At 41.9% G+C, this 19,201-nt stretch overlaps 1 protein-coding gene across 1 annotated transcript in view; it reads right to left on the bottom strand.

Moving 5' to 3' along the window:
• The window catches only part of XAB2 (XPA binding protein 2), a 37,094-nt gene that overhangs the window by 13,867 nt on the left and 4,026 nt on the right, over positions 1 to 19,201 (bottom strand). Inside the window, exons 2-14 of the mRNA XM_040346262.1 lie at positions 18,704 to 18,852; positions 16,195 to 16,318; positions 15,525 to 15,722; positions 15,300 to 15,434; positions 13,347 to 13,511; positions 12,852 to 12,996; positions 11,380 to 11,531; positions 10,290 to 10,409; positions 6,632 to 6,763; positions 6,414 to 6,545; positions 3,993 to 4,106; positions 3,719 to 3,881; positions 3,440 to 3,630 (exon numbers count right to left, since the gene is read on the bottom strand). Coding sequence (XP_040202196.1) covers positions 3,440 to 3,630; positions 3,719 to 3,881; positions 3,993 to 4,106; positions 6,414 to 6,545; positions 6,632 to 6,763; positions 10,290 to 10,409; positions 11,380 to 11,531; positions 12,852 to 12,996; positions 13,347 to 13,511; positions 15,300 to 15,434; positions 15,525 to 15,722; positions 16,195 to 16,318; positions 18,704 to 18,852 — 1,920 coding nt within the window. The remainder of the gene's footprint in view (positions 1 to 3,439; positions 3,631 to 3,718; positions 3,882 to 3,992; positions 4,107 to 6,413; positions 6,546 to 6,631; positions 6,764 to 10,289; positions 10,410 to 11,379; positions 11,532 to 12,851; positions 12,997 to 13,346; positions 13,512 to 15,299; positions 15,435 to 15,524; positions 15,723 to 16,194; positions 16,319 to 18,703; positions 18,853 to 19,201) is intronic.

Below are 19,201 nucleotides of genomic sequence, written 5' to 3'. Positions count from 1 at the left end.
AAGTTTAAGCATCTGCTTAATTTGATCCGATAATGCTTGAGCAACCCCAATCGCAGCCACAGCTGGCTGTACTACTGCCCCTGCAGCAGTGAAGGAGTTCTTAAGTAGTGCTTCCAAGCGTTTATCAACTGGATCCTTGAATACCTGTATGTTTTCTACAGGGCATGTTAACGACTTGTTAACACATGAGATGGCTGCGTCCACTGCAGGAGTAGCCCATCTCTTGGAAAATCTTTCTTCCATAGGATATAGGGCAGAGAATTTCTTAGGTGGTAAGAAGATTTTATCTGGCTTGTTCCAATCTTGGAACAAAACTCCCTCTAATAGAGGGTGGATCGGAAACACTGCATTGCTTTGAGGCGCCCTCAGTGAGCCCAAAGCTGAAACCGTCGATACCTGGAGATCTGGTACTGGCAAGTTGAATGCATTATGGACCAAGTCCGTTAAGGCTTGAATCCACCAGCTCTCCCCTTGGGAGACTGCTTCAGACTCCTCTGTATCCGGATCTTCGATCCCTGAACCTACTTGGTCCTTGTTCAAGAGGTCGTCCAATTCCCCTGAGGAAAGGACCTCCTCTTCTGAGGGTCCACGCTCAGGCGACGGAGATCTACTCCGTTTACTGCCCCGTATAGCTGTGGCTATCATTTTTTCCATTCTTTTCTCCATCTCTTTTAAAGAGGTGAGTAATACCTCGTCAGTGACCACCTTAGGGTTGGACTGACCCGCGCCAGCTCCAGCCCCAGATCCCGATGGCCCCAAGGCTCCCTTTGGGGAGAGCAGCGGCATAGCTTTGTCCGAGACCTCAGACTCTCTGGGGGAATCCCCACCTCTTGTACCCTCTGACCCGGATGCCATGGTACAATACCGAGGTACACCTGCCACTTATTGGTACTTGGAACTATAAAAGTTAATTGCCCAAACACCTGTTTGGGGAACAAAAAAATGCTTCCTCTTCCCTAAATGACCTTTTTTTTTTTTTTTTTTCAATCTTTTTTTTTTTTTTTTTTTTTTTTTTTTGTTTCAAATCCAGGAAAGAAAAAGCATTCTGTCCCCCTGAGTAGTATTGTAAGAAAAAAAAAAAACTATGAGATGGAAAAGAAACAGCCTATTTCTAGGCTTGAAAACAGTCTTCTGAAGACTGCAATATTCTTTCTGGCCACTGTGTGTCCTCGGCGCCCCGTGCTGCCGCTCTGGTCTTTCCTCCCCAGTTCCAATATATTGAATGAGCTGTGGAACGAAAAAAGGAAGGGCCGCCCCTTCCTTAAAGCACTGACCCGCCCTTCCCCCCCTCAGCTGAACGGCGCGAATTGCGCCTATAATACGTGAACGCGCGCGCGCGCCCGCCGAGGGGGGGGGGGGGGTTGGGGGGAAGGGAGCCTCTCTGCTCCAGCTGGAACCACGAGGAGGTCAGCGTTCTGCCTGCTTGCAGGCTCTGAGGAGGAAGACTGAGGGAGCATCGCCTGGAGGCTTGCAGGTAAGCACAGCTCTCTGACACACATATATACTTTTATATCACACAGGCCCCACTCAATGCTTTTCCAACACTACAAGGGAGGTCACTTCTTATGGGGAAACAATACACATAGAGCCATCCTATCATTAAGATATGTGACTAGTTTGCCAGATGCAGCGCATAACTTTAGGCATGTCCCCTGTGACCCCCCAGAAAAAACCTGCTAAGAACCAAGTTCCGCAAGTTTTCCCCTCACTTACCTGCTCCATGCCGCAGGACTTTGCCAAGCAAGAGGCCCAATCTTCCCCCATCTCCGTGGGGATGTCTAGACCTTCAGGCCCTGGGTTCCTATGAAGGATCCACTGTCCTGGGCCCATATAGCACTCTGGCAACAGAAAACATTAGGCACCCAAAGGTTTCTAAGTCCTGGGACCAGGGTCCAGCTCTCTAAAAAGAAAAGCATTATGGGCTATACCCCAAGGGTTTGGGGTCCGGTTACTGACCACTTTAGCACTGAGGCCTTTGGACAGAACCGGTTAGCTCACCTAATCCCAAGGATGCGGAGGCAAGCTAAACCATGACTAACACCTAAGACACTGGCGTAAAAAAACTGAGGTACTCCTCCTATGGGAGGGGGTTATATAGGGAGGGGCATTTCCTGTTTGAGATTGCCAGTGTCTACACCTGAAGGTACTCCATATAACCCATATAGTAATGAATGCCGCTCTGTGTCCCGTGATGTAACGATAAAGAAATGTGTCAAAAGTGTCCGCCATAATGTCACGGTACCGAAAAAAAATCGCTGATCGTCGCCATTCCTAGTAAAAAAAAATATATTAATAAAAATGCCATAAAAATACCCCCTATTTTGTAAACGCTATAACTTTTGCGCAAACCAATCAATAAACGCTTATTGCGATTTTTTTAACGAAAAATATGTAGAAGAATGTGTATCGGCCTAAACTGAGGAAAAAAATAGTTTTTTTATATATTTTTGGGGGATATTTATTACAGCAAAAAGTAAAATAATATTCATTTTTTTTTCAAAATTGTCGCTCTATTTTTGTTTATAGCGTAAAAACTAAAAACCGCAGAGGTGATCAAATACCACCAAAAGAAAGCTCTATTTGTGGGGAAAAAAAGGACGCCAATTTTGTTTGGGAGCCACGTAGCACGACCGCGCAATTGTCAGTTAAAGCGGCGCAGTGCCGAATCGCAAAAAGTACTCTGGTCTTTGACCAGCAATATGGTCCGGGGGTTAAGTGGTTAACTTCCACAGTTTAAAGTGATATTAAAGGTTTACGTTATACTTACCTGCGCTGTTCAATGGTTTTGCACAGAGTAGCCCAGATCCTCCTCTTCTCGGGTCTCCCGCTGGAGCTATTGGTCCCCACCACCTGCCGAGTCCCCCGAGAGCTAGCAGTTTGCAGGGACGTGCACCCCCAATATGCGGATTTGTGTGTCCATTCACACACAGAGCCGTGGCTTGGCACTGCCCCCTCTCTCCTCTCAATGGCTTACTGGCTGCGATTGGCTCTCAGCCAATGAGGAGGGAGAGCCCCCGGAGAGCCGAGATTCTCATGCACATTGCTTGAGGAAGATCAGACTCAGGTAAGTAGTAGGGGGTTTTGGGGGGGCTGCTGCCCAGAGAAGGTTTTTTAACTTTGAGCCTTTACAACCCCTTTAAGGCTGCGGTTTTCAGGTCAGAGCAGATTTGTTCACTGGTTCAGGTGCGATTTAGGTGTGAATTTTTACTTGCATTTGCACTGGAACCGAACCCAAAATCGCACAGGACCATTTTTAAAACCGCACCGCGGCCACCTCACACACATGAGCCGGCTCAATTGAAAACCGGTCCGATTCACATCTTATGCCATTAAAAACACATCCAATTTGCATATACGAGATGAACCGAGCCTAAAGGATTTCAAATACACTTAAAAAATACAAATACACTTAAAAATGTTTATGCAAGAAGTTAGGTACCTCTATGGCTCGCTCATAAATGCTTCGGGTGTGTGTGACTCCATATATTTCAGCGGCTCTCTTGATGTAAATGTTGAACATCTCGTACTGTTCTCTTGGCTCTACAGCCAGAGTGGCACGCTCATATAAAGCCATGGCATGTCGGGCCATACCATGCTCCTCCTCCAGCTTGGCATACAAGAGAAAGATATCTACACAGAACACAGAAGAATGAAAGTTATAAAGTCTGATAAATCTGTGACCCCCATCAACCTGTCCACTTCTCTAGAGAATACAAACTTTTGGCAAATTTTTTAGGACAGCCATCCAGAGCCTGTTCAAACAGATCACGAGCTCTTTCCAGCTTCTTTCCTCCATAGCGAGCGATGAATTTGGACAGATAAGTACTCCAGATGTCGTAGACATTCGGCCAGCGGAAAAGGGCGATGCCACGCTCGTAGGCCTGGTGTCATAGAAAAAAAAAAGAAGATTAATGACCATTTTATGGAGATTTAACCAGTCCGATTTTCTTCTTCTCTGAATGCCACCCATATTTCTTGTCATCTTCACCTACCTTAAAACTTTCTTCAAAATAGTTGTGCTCCTCCAAGAACATAGCATAGTTGATTATAATCTGTGGGGTGGCTATGCGGAGATCAATGATCCTATCGTATACAGCCTTGGTGGACTAAGAACAGAGATTTCATATTAGATATGTGAAGAACATAGATCTGTCATGACATTAAAAATAAGAAGTTAGCAGTAATGACATTATTGAAGTGCCAGCATTAAAGTGATTGGAAAGGCTAAAGTTTTATGTAGTGCATTAAGATAAAAAGATCAGGGCAGCCATCAGGAATTATTGGGCCCCTTACACAGCTTCAGGCATGGGCCCCCTGGAGCAGAGAACCGGGGGGGGGGGGGGGGCTGCCGTGACTTGAGAAGTGGGGGGACCTTTACAAAAAAAGAAGAAATAAAGAAAAATATATATAAGAAATGGGGGGTAGCCATCCGGGGCCCTGGGGACCTCTGGGCCCTTTAATAAAAAAAAATTATATATATATATATACACACACATATACACAAATTATTTATTTTTTATAAAAAGAAATTACAAAAAAGGGGGGTTACCATCCGGGACCTTTGGGCCCTTTAATAATAATAATAAAAAAATAAACCTCTGGGCCCTTTAATAAAAATAAATACAAAATAAACATTTGTAAAAAAAAAAAAAAAAAAAAAAAAAAAGGGGGGGGGGGGGGGTTTGCCATCCAGGGCCCTGGGGACCTCTGGGCCCTTTAATAAAAAAATTAATATATATATATATATATAAAAAAAAAATAAAAAAAGGGGGTTTGCCACATGGGGCCCTGAAAAAAAAAAAAATATATATATATATATATATATATATATTTTTTATTAAAGTGCTCAGAGGTCCTCAGGGCCCCATGTGGCAAACCCCCTTTTTTTATTTTTATATATATATATATTTATTTTTTTATTAAAGGGCCCAGAGGTCCACAGGGCCGTGGATGGCAAACACCCCCCCCCCCTTTTTTTTTTTTACAAATGTTTATTTTGTATTTATTTTTATTAAAGGGCCCAGAGGTTTATTTTTTTATTATTATTATTAAAGGGCCCAAAGGTCCCGGATGGCAACCCCCCTTTTTTGTAATTTCTTTTTATAAAAAATAAATAATTTGTGTATATGTGTGTGTATATATATATATAATTTTTTTTTATTAAAGGGCCCAGAGGTCCCCAGGGCCCCGGATGGCTACCCCCCATTTCTTATATATATATTTTTCTTTATTTCTTCTATATATATATATATTTCTTCTATATATATATATATATATATATATATATATATATATATTTCTTCTATATATATATATATATATATATTTCTTCTATATATATATATATATATATATATATATATATATATATATATATACACACATATATATATACATTTCTTCTATATATATATATATATATATATATATATATATACATTTCTTCTATATATATATATATTTCTTCTATATATATTTCTTATATATATATATATATATATATATATAACAAATAAAAAAATATATAAAAAATATATATTTTTTTTATAAAAAAAGGGGAGTTGTCATCCGGGGCCCTGGGGATCTCCGGCCCCCCGTACCCCTAAAAAAAAAAAAAAATTGGCCCTTTAATAAAAAAATAAAAATATATTAGATTTTTTTTTTTTTTATAAAAAATAAATTAAAAAAAGGGGGGGGGGTTGCCATTTTATTTTTTTATTTTTAAAGGGGGTTGCCATCCGGGCCCCTGGGGACCTCCGGGCCCCTTACAGGTGTACTGCCTGTACTCCCCTGATGGCGGCCCTGAAAAAGATTTTCATATTCTTTTAAGCACCCTGTTACAGCACACCCAACATCGATTTAAAAGACACGTTCACCTTCCTGGACATGTTAATTCCATATTTAGGGTGTAACATGTTGAGCAACGTCACCCCCCCAAGTGGGGGTACTGCTCCTCATGAAATTTGAAAATAGCGTGGCAGTACAGAACTCAAACCACACAGCTGCATCATTCATTCACAGATTTCTGTGAATGAATGGACTACAAGTACGGTCTTCCATTGTGACAGACAGCTTGTAGTTCTCAGTGAACTGTGAGGTTGCTGATGAGCGCTCTTGTAGTTCATTGATCTTCCTGCTCCCCAGTAACTGCCTGCCAGTACAGGAGGTGCAAGCAAAAAGCTTTACCGAGAGTCTGCAGGAGCCTGGCATTGCACCCATGATCTGCTGATTGCAGGTGCAATGCTCTGCAGATTCCTAAGAAAAAAAATAATAAATGCACATTTTTTTTACCTGCAAAAAAAGCGCATTTATTATTTTTTTTTCCTTTGAAAAGTGAACTTATCTTTTAACTGTATCCAATCACTTTTTGCACTTTAATAGAGAAGGGGAATGATGCAACAACGACGTCTTACCTTAAAAGTGCCTAAACTTTCCTCCAGATCAGCCAACATAGACCACACCTTCAATGACTTGTACAATCTGTTCTGAACAGGCTCAGAGGCGTCAAAGTATTCAGCCTTACGGGCTGGCACCGCAGTGGCTTTCTATAGGGACAGAGGTGAGACGGTCAGGTAGGTCCCAATAAACTGAGCAGAACACGCTTCATTTATCTCAGTCCCTACATACTCACTCTTAGTATTGTCAGAGCCTCATCATAGTTCTCATGTCTCAGCTCCATCTCACCAAACTGGCACCAGACAGAGGCCAAGTCATCTACATGTGTGTATCGTACCTGGGTCGCTCTTTGAAGGATGTCTCTGGCCTAAATCGTATAAAAAGGAACATATTTCCATAATCATTATGTAAACTTACAGCCCAACAAGATTTGGATAGAGTACAGATAGATAAAGAACTTCAGTCAGGGTTTTTTATGCTAGAAATCAGCCAATCCTTTCAGCAATAGTCGCATACGCCCAAAGATGGAGTGCATGGCTTACAGTGACACCGTGTTATAGCAGCTCAAAATTTGAGGTCAAAATAATAAAATAAAAAATAGCACATAGCAACCAATGATATTTCGGGGCCACAAGCGATTGAGATTTTAAAATAATGTCTGCGTCCCAACTAAATACATTTCTCTTCTCTTCCTGTTATGTCTAAAACCAATCACCAGAACTGGAATGGAGAAGGAAACTAACAAATGCAAAGTGTTTTATTGCAGCCCTTGTGCCATTCCTGTCACTTCTGTTTTTTTCCTGCAACACCTGTCAGACAAGATAAACAGAGACGTTTCATTGTTTATTGTTCTGTATGACACCAGCAAAATGGACTGGAGGTAAGAAGAAATTTTCCAAATAGGAACAGAAACATAAAAAAGGTGGCTAAAATTTGGACTTAAAGTATATCTGAAAAGTAAAAACTTTTTTAGTTTTGGGAGTGTGGAAGGATTAGAACCCCCGTTAGGTTTCTACTGCTCTCCCCGCTAGGGAGATTCACTTTATTTGTCCTGTAACCATTGTCACTAGGACTGAAAGTGAAAGACACTAAGCCCCCCCGGTTCACACTGCTGCAACTTTTCATACTACTTGAGAGTTTAAAGGTGCATGACAAGTCACGCCCCATTATTGGCAATGGAACCATTCTAATCGGTGCAACTCAAGTCACTCCGACCTAGAAAAAGGTTCCTGCACTACTTTGGGACGCCTTCCATTGAGTTCTGTTAAAGAAGTCGTATGCAAGCCACGATTAAGTCACACAGGGACGTCGGCTTCAAAGTTGTGTAACTTTCATGTCGGAGCAGTGTGAACCAAAAAGGAAAACGGGAAACCTTTCAATAGGCACATCTGATCTGGTGGCAACCTACAAGAGCGGATTTACCTCATAAACGTGACACAAATTGTAACAAAAAAGATTTCAGGGGCTTTAACCACTCCCTACTCCAGCTTGTCTGAACCTCTTTAGCCTGTAGGAACCCTTGAGATCATAAATCTCTGGGAACCTCTGCTAAAAAATGATTATATCTACTGCTCATGTTATATTAACATCAGTAAGCTGAAGTGAGTTTAAATTAAAAAAAATAAAGAATGAGGTGTACCTAAATTTTTTGACACCTAGGGCATATAATTTTTGACACTCACGTGCTACCAAATTATTTTCAGCAATAATATTGTAATTAAATACATAACAACAGAAAAGTATTTAGATAGTGAAAACTGTAGTGATCCCTAACATTAGTGGGGTTGACCTGATTCCACTTTTTTAAGCCCGAGTACAAGTACCGATACTTTTTTTTAAGTACTTACCGATACTTTTTTTTTTTAAGTACTCGCTGCTAACGATACTTTTTTTAATGTCATGTGACAGTTTCTCAAAGCACAATACAGATTACTCGGCACTGATATGCAGCACCGACGGCTGGCTGGCACTGACAGATGGCACTTCTGGGTAGGCACTAAAATGCCATTAGGGAAGGCTGCCTGCAACGCCCATCCAGGTACTCCTTGCACTCGGCTGCATAAAAGCAGCAGCAGCCATCTTGTTACACCCAGCCCAAACTATATGGGCTGGGTATAACAAGATGTCCACTGCTGACATACTGTGGCCGAATGCAGGGTGTACCAAAATGGGGGTCAGGATTTTCAAGCACTGACGGTGTCCTGCTGCGTACAGGGGGGTCATTAACCCGCTGGGGGCGGACCTTCATCGGCAGAACAACGGCTCCTTTCGCCGATCCCAAATGATGATGCGGCTGTGCCCTGAACTCTCTGCCAGCTTACAAAAAACAACAGTCACTGCCCCTACCTATAACTGGTCTTCACAGCAAGGAGCACTGGAAGGGGCGAACGCATGTCAAAAAAACACAGAATTTCCAAGCTCAACTTACCAACCAACCGAATTCACCTAACAGTGCGTTAAAAACAGGGGTTTAGTTGCACGCATTTGCAAATACACGTGTAAGCTGCAGGCCCCTTCAAGGCTCCCTGTGTACTGCAGACCCCAACTCTAAAATCCCTGCCAGCTTACTTCCTTCAAGACTCGCTCGACACTCCGATTCGCCCGCCAACTTCCTATTCCAGGTATCAGCTAAGGCATCGTGAGCATTTGTGCAAGTACAAGTACTCGCGCAAATGCTCGGTATCAATACCGATACTAGTATCAGTATCGGGACAACCCTAGTAATCAGTGTAGAAGTACCCTGCTTACAGGTCAGTGCCAACTGAAAATGTCCCCCCTTGCACTGGTGGGCACTTTTGGAGATCAATTCACCACAGCTCAGGAACCCCTGGAGGAACCCTGCTTGAGAAAAGAATTTGCTAGAGCCTCTTTTTTTTTTTTTTTTTTTTAAGGACTCGTATCTTTTTTTTAAAGGACTTGTATCTTTCAGTAAACATAAAACGGCAATTACCCCTCCAGGCAGTCTGACAGATCATCCACTATGTTTTCCTTCTTACAATCATGGCTAAGCCCCTATTGGGCAGAAACAAATCAGAGTAGGAGAGGCTCTGGTGGCAAATGATGTGCCGCAATCTGGCTTTGTGAGTTTGCAATACATGCAATAAACTAAAGTTTATTCGATATCAAGAAAGTAAAAACACAGAAGTTCAGCCTGCTTGTCTGTATCTTGTACTTTCCTAGGAATATAGTCTGTACCCAGTTCAAACCTTTTTTTTAATCTTTTTTTATAAAGAACTGCTTAATAAGGCCTCTTGTTTTTCCCACTTGATAAAATATTCTGACTTTTTTTAAATGCAGTTTAATATCTATGTATACATAGACATTAATTATGGAAGTGGACATGTTACTTTGTATGTATTTCTAAAGTCCAAAGATTAATTTTACCTGAACAGAAACTATTTTACTAGGCAAGTGGAAATTACAAGATGCCCTATTAAGTAGCTCTTTAGAAAAAAACACACACACACTTAATTAAACTCCCCTCCTACAATCTCCATAACAGTAGTAAGGATGAGCTCCGGCGTGTTCGCATAGAACACGTGCAGAGCCCGCCAGGAAGTGAGCACGGCGCTGTGCTAATCACAGCCAGGGAGACATTGTCCCGATGCTCGGCTGCAGGGATCTTGAAATGTCTCCCTGGCTGTTATTAGCGCAGCGCCGTGCACACTTCCTGGCGGGTTCTGCACATGTTCTATGCGAACATGCCAGAGCTCATCCTTAAACAGGAGGACAGTTTAACTAGTTTTATATCTATATGGACTGCCTGATATCGAAGGAAATGGCAAACATATGTTTGTATCCATACCTAATCACAATAAACATTTTACTGTAAGATTTAAATCAGGACACATCAAGCAAACATGGCGCTTTGCCTGTCAATATAAACTACTCACATCATCAATCTGTCCGTTGTCTTCATAAAATTTTGCAAAAGCAACCCAAAGTGAGTGTGGCTTCCCAGTGGCCTTTGCTGGATCTACAGTCTGAACAGCTTCTGTGTAAGTGCTTATGATCTTTAAAGGAATAAATACGTTAATAAAAAAGAAAAGAAAATTAAAGCGTGAGTAAACCTTACCTTCAATAACATCATAAAATATAAAAAAAATGTGCTGTTTGTGTCATCTGTGAGCTTTTCCAACTATATTCAGCTGAAGTTCATAGGGATTAGTAAATGAGAAAGGGCCACTAATAAAATATAAAGTGCTAAAACATGTTACAGTATACAGGCACAAGTGAGCCTGCGGTGGTTAGTGGGCCTCACAATGCAGTGGTGAGATCTGCTAGTCTGAGCTCAAATAGCAAAAGATCAAAAGTGGAAAATGTGACTCATTAGTGACATACAATATCTTGTGTTCACTTGTGTTCAGCAGAATGCCTACTGCTTTTATACAATATATCAGCATTTGAACTTCCCATAATTCCCTGCATTCATAAAATCAGACTTACAGTGGGAGGGCATACACTGTGAGACTACCACACTGTACAGTCAATACAAAATGTCAGTTATTGGCAGAATATATAAGGGAGACATCGGGATGGCCTCACTATTGTGCTGATGTTCCCTCAATCCAACACTCAAGCTGGAGTTATAGCAGGGTTGCAAGTCTATGCAGTAGCCTCGCCCTACTGGCAATTTAGGTGGCAATGGGATGTGTAAAACAGACTGGCTGAACAGTATTTGCATACACATTGTCATATAAAATGGTTCACAAAATGTATAAGGTCCTGCTGCACTCAAGGCGAAGAAAGATGAGATAACCCCACAAGTAAAATCCAACTTATAACTTTTTAACTATTTTGGACGGACACAAAAGACTGAAAATGGAACAGCAAAAAAAAAACAACTAAAAATCACAATAATAAAATCATAAAGATTGTAGAGAAATATAGTAGCTTGTGCTAAAAAAAACAAAACAAAAAAACCCTGACTATTTAAGCTATGACTGCCATTCAAGACACAGGGAATCCATAGAGAGAACACACCTCCCGTGGCTTGTCTTTGTACAGCTGCACCCTCTTGTGCCACTCATGGATATTGTGTGGGTTTTGTCTCAGTAACACCCCATTCAGTAGGATAGGCCTCCTCTCCATCAGCTGCTCGAAACGGGCTAATCGCAGCTCTAGGTCTATGTCATCTGACAAGATGAAAGGAAAAAAAAACAGAAATGCAAGGGTTAAAAGTAACTAAAGGCAAAAACTTTTTATTTGTGTATGTAGTGGAGAGGGATTAGAACACCAGTCATCTTTTTTTTTCTTTTTTTTTTTCCGTCTGTGCCGATTAGAGAGATTTACCCCATTTGTTCTGTTTACCATTGTCATCAAAAGCGCTATAATCAAATGACGGCTACAGCGCGGATCCCAAAATCCAAGTGGACGTCAATTGACGTCCGCCCCTTTGCGCGTTCCCCACGCGCGCAGCGGGGAACTGCTGTGCTGGCCGTGTCCCTTGGACACAGCCAATCACAGATCGCCGCGAACGGCCAATCAGAGTGGCTGTTTGCGATGCGATCTGTGCGGCCAATGAGAGATGATCTCATATGTAAACATATGAGATCATCTCTCATTGCCGTTTTACACAGAGACAGCGGTGCTGTCTCTGGAGAGGAGACCGATCTGTGTCCCTTGTCCATAGGGACACAGATCGGTCACCTCCCCCCAGTCACCCCCCTTCCACCTACAGTTAGAACACTAATTAGGGTACACATTTAACCCCTTCCTCACACCCTAGTGTTAACCCCTTCAATGCCAGTCACATTTATACTGTAATTAGTGCATATTTATAGCACTGATCGCAGTATAAATGTGAATGGCGCCAAAAATGTGTCAAAAGTGTCCGACGTGTCCGCCATAACGTCGCAGTCCCAATAAAAATCGCAGATCGCCGCCATTTCTAGTAAAAAAAAAAAATAATAAAAAATAATAATTCTGTCCCTTATTTTGTAGGCGCTATAACTTTTGCGCAAACCAGTCGCTTATTGCGATTTTTTTTTTTTACCAAAAATATGTAGAAGAATACGTATCGGCCTAAACTGAGAAAAAAAAATTGTTTTTGTTTTTTTAAATTGGGATATTTATTATAGCAACAAGTAAAAAATATTGTATTTTTTTCAAAATTGTCGCTCTTTTTTGTTTATAGCACAAGATAAACAGATAAAGAAAGCTCTATCTGTGGGGAAAATAGGACGTCAATTTTGTTTGGGAGCCACGTCGCACGACCGCGCAATTGTTAGTTAAAGCGACGCAGTGCCGAAAGCTGAAATTTCACCTGGGCAGGAGGGGGGTATATGTGCCCAGTAAGCAAGTGGTTAAACGATGGGACAGGAAGTTGAGGGAAATTTCCCCAATGGGACACAGATGGCTAAAAAACAAAAAAAACACGAGTTATCACCCTCCCTTACTCTATGCATAATCAAAAAAAGTTTTGTCTTTAGTTACCCTTTAAGGTTGATTCTTACCTTCCTCTTCTTTTCCCATCTCACTGACGGTTTCCATTTTGGCTGCAATGACGCTCTCTTCAAACTGAGCGTAGCTGTCGAACACCTGAGTGAAGTCACGGACAGTGGTGACTGTCTGAATGGCCTCTTCATAAACATCTCGAGCCTGAGAAATCCAAAGAAAAAAAAAATCTCAACAACATGATGTACAGTACTTCTGAGGTTCTAATCCAAACAGAAGCCTACGTAAAAGGATGTTTAAAAGCTTTAAGCTTGAGTTTTCTCCCATCAATCCATCTTATCCATCCAAAAGATTACTAGGTTCAAGGCATTCTAGCCATCACTAAAATGTGCAACGTGTGTACTTCTGTGACTGGAGTAAACACATTAGACTATAATCCTGAGTGCGTCAGCAGTGGATGTGACCAGTCCAGTGCTCACTGCTGGTCAGAACAAATAAAGATAAAACTGCCCTACAGGCTGGATGATGGGGAATGAACAATGAGCCAAAGTTACCTTTTCAAAATGACCACTCCGTGTATGGTACTCAGCAAGGGCACACCACAATTTCCCCCTCTGATCGGTGAAGCGAGTGAGGCCACCGCGAATAATGGCTCCAGAGTCCAGAGAGCGTATAGATCCTGGGTTCTGTGAAAGGAGGGTACACAACTCCTGCCAAAGCTGTAACAGAAAAGACCTGGGTCAGATTTGTATCTTATATAACCTTTGTCATCTATTGATCCATAACAGCCCTCAAATTCTTATCCTGTAAACCAAGTTACTGCCATCCTACACATGTGCTATATTTCTTCAACGATCACAACAAAGCGATCACAAGCTGAGAGAAGGCATTGCTGTCTGCATGTATCCGCACATGCAGCAGTTACCTACGGTTAGGGGTGGATGTCTAAACCTGGATACATCTATTTGCTGATTGTCTAGCAGTGATTTATCCGCCCCTATCTGCAGGTAACCGCTGCATGTGTGTTTACATTCATTCATTCATGCGGACAGAGTGGCCACAGCTAATCGTAACCACCACCGATTTTGGTGCTGGAATTGGCAGACCGGCCCTAATCACCTGTATGGATGAGGTCTTATAGATGGAATAATTGATTGGGGTATTCATCTGTTGGGGCATTTTACTGCTTTTTTCAGAACATGGAAATACTTTTATTTTAGTGTGTGTGGTCTGAGCACAGGTTCATTTTAAAAATATAAAAATTAGAAATCTGTCTGAAATAAATACTAATAAATAAGATCGTCAACTTCTTATAGCCCTTTTATTCATATTAAAAATAACCAATGATTCTGCCAGTCCACATCTCTTCCTCCACAGGGTGACAATGCTGTTTTGTCTGCAGAGTGTTTACTGCGGATTTGTCAACTTTGAACCCTCCTTCCTAATACACTTTCATTGAGAAGGAGGGTTATTAGCCGTTGCCTTCACTGCCAATGGGCACTGGTCATGCAGTTCAATGAAGCACCCTGCATCTTGAGGAAGTAGCACAGGGCAGCCTCTTGAATCTCACCTCCTAGCTCTGGTTATGTGAAGGTTTTCACAGTCTCTGCAGTGATGACACAGGGAGAAACACAAGATTTCTTTTTTTTTACCCATGGAGAAGGCAAGTAAAAAAGAAACATGGAGGGGATTGGGAGTAAACAAAACACTATGGCCAGAGAGGGACTTTAAAGAGGAAATAAACATGGGCTACCCTGAAACAAAGGTTGTTCTTGTTCCTCCGTTGAGGGACCGGGTTACTTACTTTAAGGGAGTGATGTACTGTTGACTAATATGTGATGGTTGAACTCTGCCAATATTGTACTGTTTACTGTACCTTTCCCTTTTTTAATGATTGTAAATGCAGAAAACTAATAAACAAAGTTTAAAAAAAAAAAAATCATGATGGGTTTTACTTCCTCTATATTTCCCTGCAAAGGTAAAGCACAATGGGCTACTATGCATCGCTTACCTGAAACCGAAGCCTGCAATGTCCCCGCTGGCTGGAAGCGACCATCTTCATCCCTCTTCCTTCTGGGGCCGCGGACTCCGGCTCTGTGACTGGCCAGAGTCACGGGAGTGGCCAGTCACGGCATAACCCCCTCTAAAAACAGCACAGTGTTCCCTTTCTAAAGTGCGCATGTGCCGAATACATCGGCGCATGCGCAGAAGACGACAGCTTTCGGGGACATTGTAAATATCTCCTAAACCATGTAGGTTTAGGAGATATTTCCAGCACCTACAGGTAAGCCTTAATATAGGCTTACCTGTAGGTGAAAGTGGTCGTACAGGGTGTACAACCACTTTAACAGGTTTCAAGCCAGCCACATATGCCATACTTTACATTAAAAACCCCAGAAAATGCAGAAAGAAAACACTGGCATGACTATGTCTTGATTAATGCCATAAAAATTTGAGAACAAATCAGCGACATTTCAGCCCATGTGCTTTGCAGCTATCAGACTTACCTGGTAGTTTGATTTTCCCTCTTTGGATATAAAATCCTCTTGGTTCACAATGGCTGCCAGCCTAGATGCAGCCTCATCCAACCTGTCCACAGAGCGCAGATACTCAATATACTCTTCTGCATTCTCAGGTGACAGCTGGAAATAAACAAGGAGGTATTATAATGACATCACATGATTCAGGTGACCCGTAACAACGTTGGCTGTTTCAGTCTAACAATAGTGTACCTTTAGGTATCGCCTGTAGACCCGGACTGCTGTCTCTGGAAGAGGGTGAGCACGGACAAATCTTAGGTACAGTGGCCAGATACGATGGTGCTGTGTAATGGGGAGTGCACGAAGAGCACGATCAAATGTCCTTCTTGAGCGGGTAATTTTACACTGATCCATAAGGAACTGGCAGTAGTCCAGCCAAATTCTGGGCATCTTAGCGGAAGAGAAAAAATTTAATTAAAGACAGTCAAGAAAATGCTGAAAAGCAGGAGAGCAGTAAGTGGAAAGACATATAAACAGACTGAAAACAGAGAAAACATGAAAGGAAGGGAATTAGAGGTGTTATCTATAGTAGCAAAACGCTTTGAATCCATTGCTTTTTTGCCCATTTATGTAGTGCCAACATATTGCTTACCAGCTTATAAAAAACACACAGAACCGTTAACATCAAGCCTGATCCTGCAACTCTTCTACAAGTACACACAATGGACTGATATGGTCATCCTTTCAGTATGTCTGCGGGCTTTGGAAGGAAATCCAAATACCCAGAGAAAACCCCATGAAAACACAGGGAGGAAACAGAAACTCTAGGCAGATGGTATTTCTGGAGGAACTCCATTGGAAACAGGTGGCATCCAGCACATTGGCAAACTGTGAATTACCCAGTCCTGATTAAAAGTTTTACCTTGTGCATGAAGACAAGGGCTCGCTCGTGGCAATTATTTACTTCTTCAAAGGCCGGATCAGTTAGGCATCGTCTCTTCACCTGCTTCCTGCGCTGTTTTAGGTAGGCATACCATAACTTGTAACTAGAAGAAAACAGCCGTAAAAAAAAAATTAGACCATGTTGCATTGGTACAAGGACATTAAACTGGACAAAGTCCACAAGAGAGGCAATCACAGCTTATGTGTCATAGTGTAAACTGCTTTCAGGATTAACTTTGTATTCCATGCTGGTCATTGGAAGTTATATTGTCTTGTACGTACCTACTGCTAGGTGAATAAATAAAAACTGTATACTTACCTGCTCTGTTGCAGTGGTTTTGCACAGAGCAGCCCAGATCCTCCTCTTCTCGGGTCCCTCTTTGGTGCTTCTGGTCCCTTCCTCCGATTGAGTTCCCCCACAGCAAGCAGCTTGCTATGGGGACACCTGAGCCGAGCGGCAGCTCACCATGTCCATTCAGACGCAGAGCCACGCCCCATCCCCACCCCCCCTCTCTCCTCATTGGCTCACTGACTGATTGACAGCAGCAGGAGCCAATGGCACTTCACTGCTGTCTCAGCCAATGAGGAGTGAGAGTCCCGTACTGCTGAGTCTCTCATGCAACGTTGCTTGATCGCGATGGGGCTCAGGTAAGTATGAGGGGGGCTGAGTGGGCTGCTGTACACAGAAGGCTTTTTCGTTTAAATGCATAGAATGCATTGAGATAAAAAACCTGCACACATAAGGCTTTGTTTAAATGCATAGAATGCATTAAGATAAAAAAAAAACGTCTGACTTTACAACCCCTTTAAGCTTGTAGAAGATTTTATAACACATTTACAATGCTTTTAAGAATCTTCAAGCAAACTTAAATGAAACCTTTAGTTCCAGTGGAAGGATGTTAAACACAGATGAAATGGGAAGTTCTGAATGTGCAAACTGATCTTTTTCAAGCTGCAAAACAAAAGGATGAAGATGACATCCCCAAAGTTTGCACTTGAAAAAACATCAAAAACAAAGCAGCTACAATACTTCTGTCTTACTGTTAAAGTGAAAGTAAGACTAAAACTGTACTTAAGGCTTAAAATGCTGCTTTCCCCACTCTGCATACCCATCCTGCCTAGTTTAAAGTGGAGGTCCACTAAAAAAAAAAAAATACACCAAAATCCTGTCAAAAAATAATTAAAAAAAATAACACATTTTTACTGGATTGGGATTGTGGAGGCAACAAATATAAACTTAAAAAATTTACAAAAATTATACAAATTTATTACAAAATAGATAAATACAAAAATTATATATATAAATATACAATGAATTAAATGATATGTGATATAGATACTGTCCGTCATAGAATACCATCACCAGATGATTGATGGTTGATGACATCGGGAGACACATGCCCTTATCTCTTGGCGCAGATTCTTAAGCGATGAATGTGATACTGTTATATACCTTGATGAAGAATGTTTTCATTCGAAACGCGTCGGTTTTCCGTTTCAACTTGCCATCAATCATCTGGTGATGGTATTCTATGTATAATATCACATATCATTTAATTCATTGTATATTTATATATATATAATTTTTGTATTTATCTATTTTGTAATATTTGTATTTTGTAATAAATTTGTATAATTTTTGTAGTTTCTATTTGTTGCCTCCACAATCCTAATCCTTTTTGAGTTTTTTTCAAGGGATGATGGCAACCACATGCCGCCCTACATGAGTTGATCCTTTTCTAACACATTTTTACTTACCAGAAGTGACGGTTGCAATGCGGAAGTTCCTACTCTGCCTCTTCCCATACCGCTGCAGGTCTTCTTCCTCGTCCTCCACGCGTTGTCTTCTGGGGAATGGGGTGTGCTGCCTTCTGGGAACTGTGTGTATCCCAGAAAGCAGCCGCCCATTCACAAAAGCGCAGCGAGACGTGATCATGCGCAGTAGGAAACAGGCAGTGAAGCTGCAAGGCTGAACTGCCTGTTTCCCTCAGTAAGGATGGCAGTGCCGGGAGCTGCCAGGATGGAGCAATCGGCCTCGGGGGGCCAACATCGCGGGCACCTAGGTCAGCTAAGGGTCCTTATTAAAAGTCAGCAGCTACAGTGTTTGTAGCTGCCGACTTAAAAAAAAAAAAAAAATTGCGGGTGGAACCCCACTTTAAGTAGCTCAGTGTAAATACCTTTTTTGATGTGGTCACACTAAGCTATGGCTCCCCTGTGTCAGCAAGTGGCTGCTGCAGCTGATGGGAGCAGCAATAGAAACCGGCGTGTGACGCCACGGCTTTGGGAATTCAGCCGCTTTGTAAAGCTGCTCGCTGACACACGGGAGCTGCAGCGTAGAGATCACGTGACTGCGCCAAAGGACATTAAAAAAACATTATTTTATAAATCACGTTACCAAACCAAAGAACATAAAGAAATCTCATCAACATAGGACATTTCTACAATTCATTGACAGGCATAAGAGTGATTGTAGAGATCTTTATGTTCACCTTCCTGGCAGCTCCTTTAGTGCTCTCTCGTATATCAGGTTAAGTGCATGTGCTGAGGCGGTCTGCTTGAATTCAATATATCGCATCCAGCACTTGACTGAATACGGGTTACGCAGGATCTCCTCTTCATACTGAAGGTCATCCTCCTCCTGTGTAAAGAACAAATGTCAAAGCTTGGTTTACATCCCTAGGAGTAAAAGTGTGTTATTAAAGCGGAACTAAACTCTCCTATCGTTTCTCATCTTTATCCCTCAGATCATTTATCCTTGGTCCGTGTAGATGGCATTGTGTCCTCTGAGTTTATACTTTCTGCCTAAAGGTGTCCCTCTGTCTCCTCTCAGGGCTCACTCACAGTGGTGGCCAGGGAGCAGTAATAGCAGTTGGGTAAGCTGCAGTTATACCACCCCCTAAACACAGAAATGCAGTAAAACAGAGCTACAAATAAGCGCAAGTTCACTGAAACTCTTTAGAGCATGGGTACTCAACCTGTGACCCTCC

This window comes from Rana temporaria, chromosome 3 (genome assembly GCF_905171775.1).
Source record: "Rana temporaria chromosome 3, aRanTem1.1, whole genome shotgun sequence".
NCBI classification, from domain to species: Eukaryota; Metazoa; Chordata; class Amphibia; order Anura; family Ranidae; genus Rana; species Rana temporaria.
This window is presented reverse-complemented; position numbering and strand designations above follow the sequence as displayed.